The sequence below is a fragment of the Sesamum indicum genome, linkage group LG1 (assembly GCF_000512975.1).
Source record: "Sesamum indicum cultivar Zhongzhi No. 13 linkage group LG1, S_indicum_v1.0, whole genome shotgun sequence".
NCBI lineage: Eukaryota > Viridiplantae > Streptophyta > Magnoliopsida > Lamiales > Pedaliaceae > Sesamum > Sesamum indicum.
In genome coordinates this window covers 6,977,141-6,978,291 of record NC_026145.1, presented here as the reverse complement: position 1 = coordinate 6,978,291, position 1,151 = coordinate 6,977,141, and the positions used below count along the sequence as shown (strand labels likewise).

Sequence of the window (1,151 nt, the reverse complement as noted above, 5' to 3'; positions counted from 1 at the left end):
AATTGATTCAGATTACAATGTCATTCAAGGTATCTATTCATCTAATATTATATGATCATTTTATTTTAGCATTTTTGTTCCATAATCTACTTGGTGTACTCTCGCTTTTGTTAAAATTGTTATAATAATAATATATTAAAATTACCAGTTTCACACGACATCATGTGGATATGGGAAATTACATAAAATATTATATGAAGATAAGTATGATCAATGTCAAGTTGCAATCTACTGCAGCATCTATTCTCCATTGCTTTGTCTAGATTCTTCTCTCATTTCTTCAGTATGCCCATAAGCTAGTCGGAACTTGGAGTCAGTGAACAACTAAAGTTACCTGTCAATACACTTATCATTTCTCCAATCAAAAAACAAGCAAACAACGTTTTGCAAGAGTATATCAGGGGTTTAGTAGATTTAATAACTTTTTTGAAGTAAGTTGAGATTATGTAGAAATGAAACATGGTACAGACTTGTTTATCATTTTTCGGAATGCTTATGTATGCAGAGGACCAAGAATTCCAGGTCTTGAAATTCTGTTTAATAATTTTCATCTGCTGATACAGTAACTGGTTTCTAACATATTATTCTTGTAAAACTTCTCTGCAAAATTTGCATATGGTTCCTGCAAACTGGTTATGTGTTCCATTATGTTGGTTGCTGTCTATGCATCACAGTTGTGTGATTTTACTGATGCATGTTTCTGTTACATTCATTCTATGATTGTTATTTCAAATTTAATATTACGAAATACGTATCTGAATAATAGCATCCTTAAGATGACTGCATCTTGAAGTGATTTGCCTTGATAATGTATCAGACAGTTTTGTTTTGGTATCTTCATGAAAAACATAAATAAGGTTAAGTACTTAATATCCTGAGTTCACTTGTCCTGCAATTTTGTTGATGTCCTGTGTTTGGCTTGGATATGTTTATATTTGTATTATAGCTGCATTCCTCAACTTCACGAGTAGGGTCTCGCGAGATTGGTTTTGGTCTCAACCTGTCTCATGGTTTTTGATCAGATTCTCTGTTGATCATTACTTACCTTTAAATGATGCTTATATGCTTGGTTTAATTCCCTTTTCTTGAATTTAAAGCAATCAATTTAAGTTTTATGACGCTGTCTGTCTGTGTTTCAACTGGATGCTTCA

The 1,151-nt window shown here is 32.1% G+C and overlaps 2 protein-coding genes across 2 annotated transcripts in view; both read left to right on the top strand.

The window, feature by feature from the left end:
• The window catches only part of LOC110011277 (DEAD-box ATP-dependent RNA helicase 8-like), a 2,738-nt gene extending 2,209 nt beyond the window's left edge, over window positions 1-529 (top strand). Inside the window, exon 4 of the mRNA XM_020694682.1 lies at window positions 506-529. Within this exon, the coding sequence (XP_020550341.1) occupies window positions 506-529 (24 nt within the window). The remainder of the gene's footprint in view (window positions 1-505) is intronic.
• Window positions 17-1,151, top strand: part of LOC105157630 (DEAD-box ATP-dependent RNA helicase 8) — a gene marked incomplete at its 5' end in the record, with an annotated part of 4,490 nt that continues 3,355 nt past the window's right edge. The window contains 1 exon segment of the mRNA XM_020697624.1: window positions 17-29.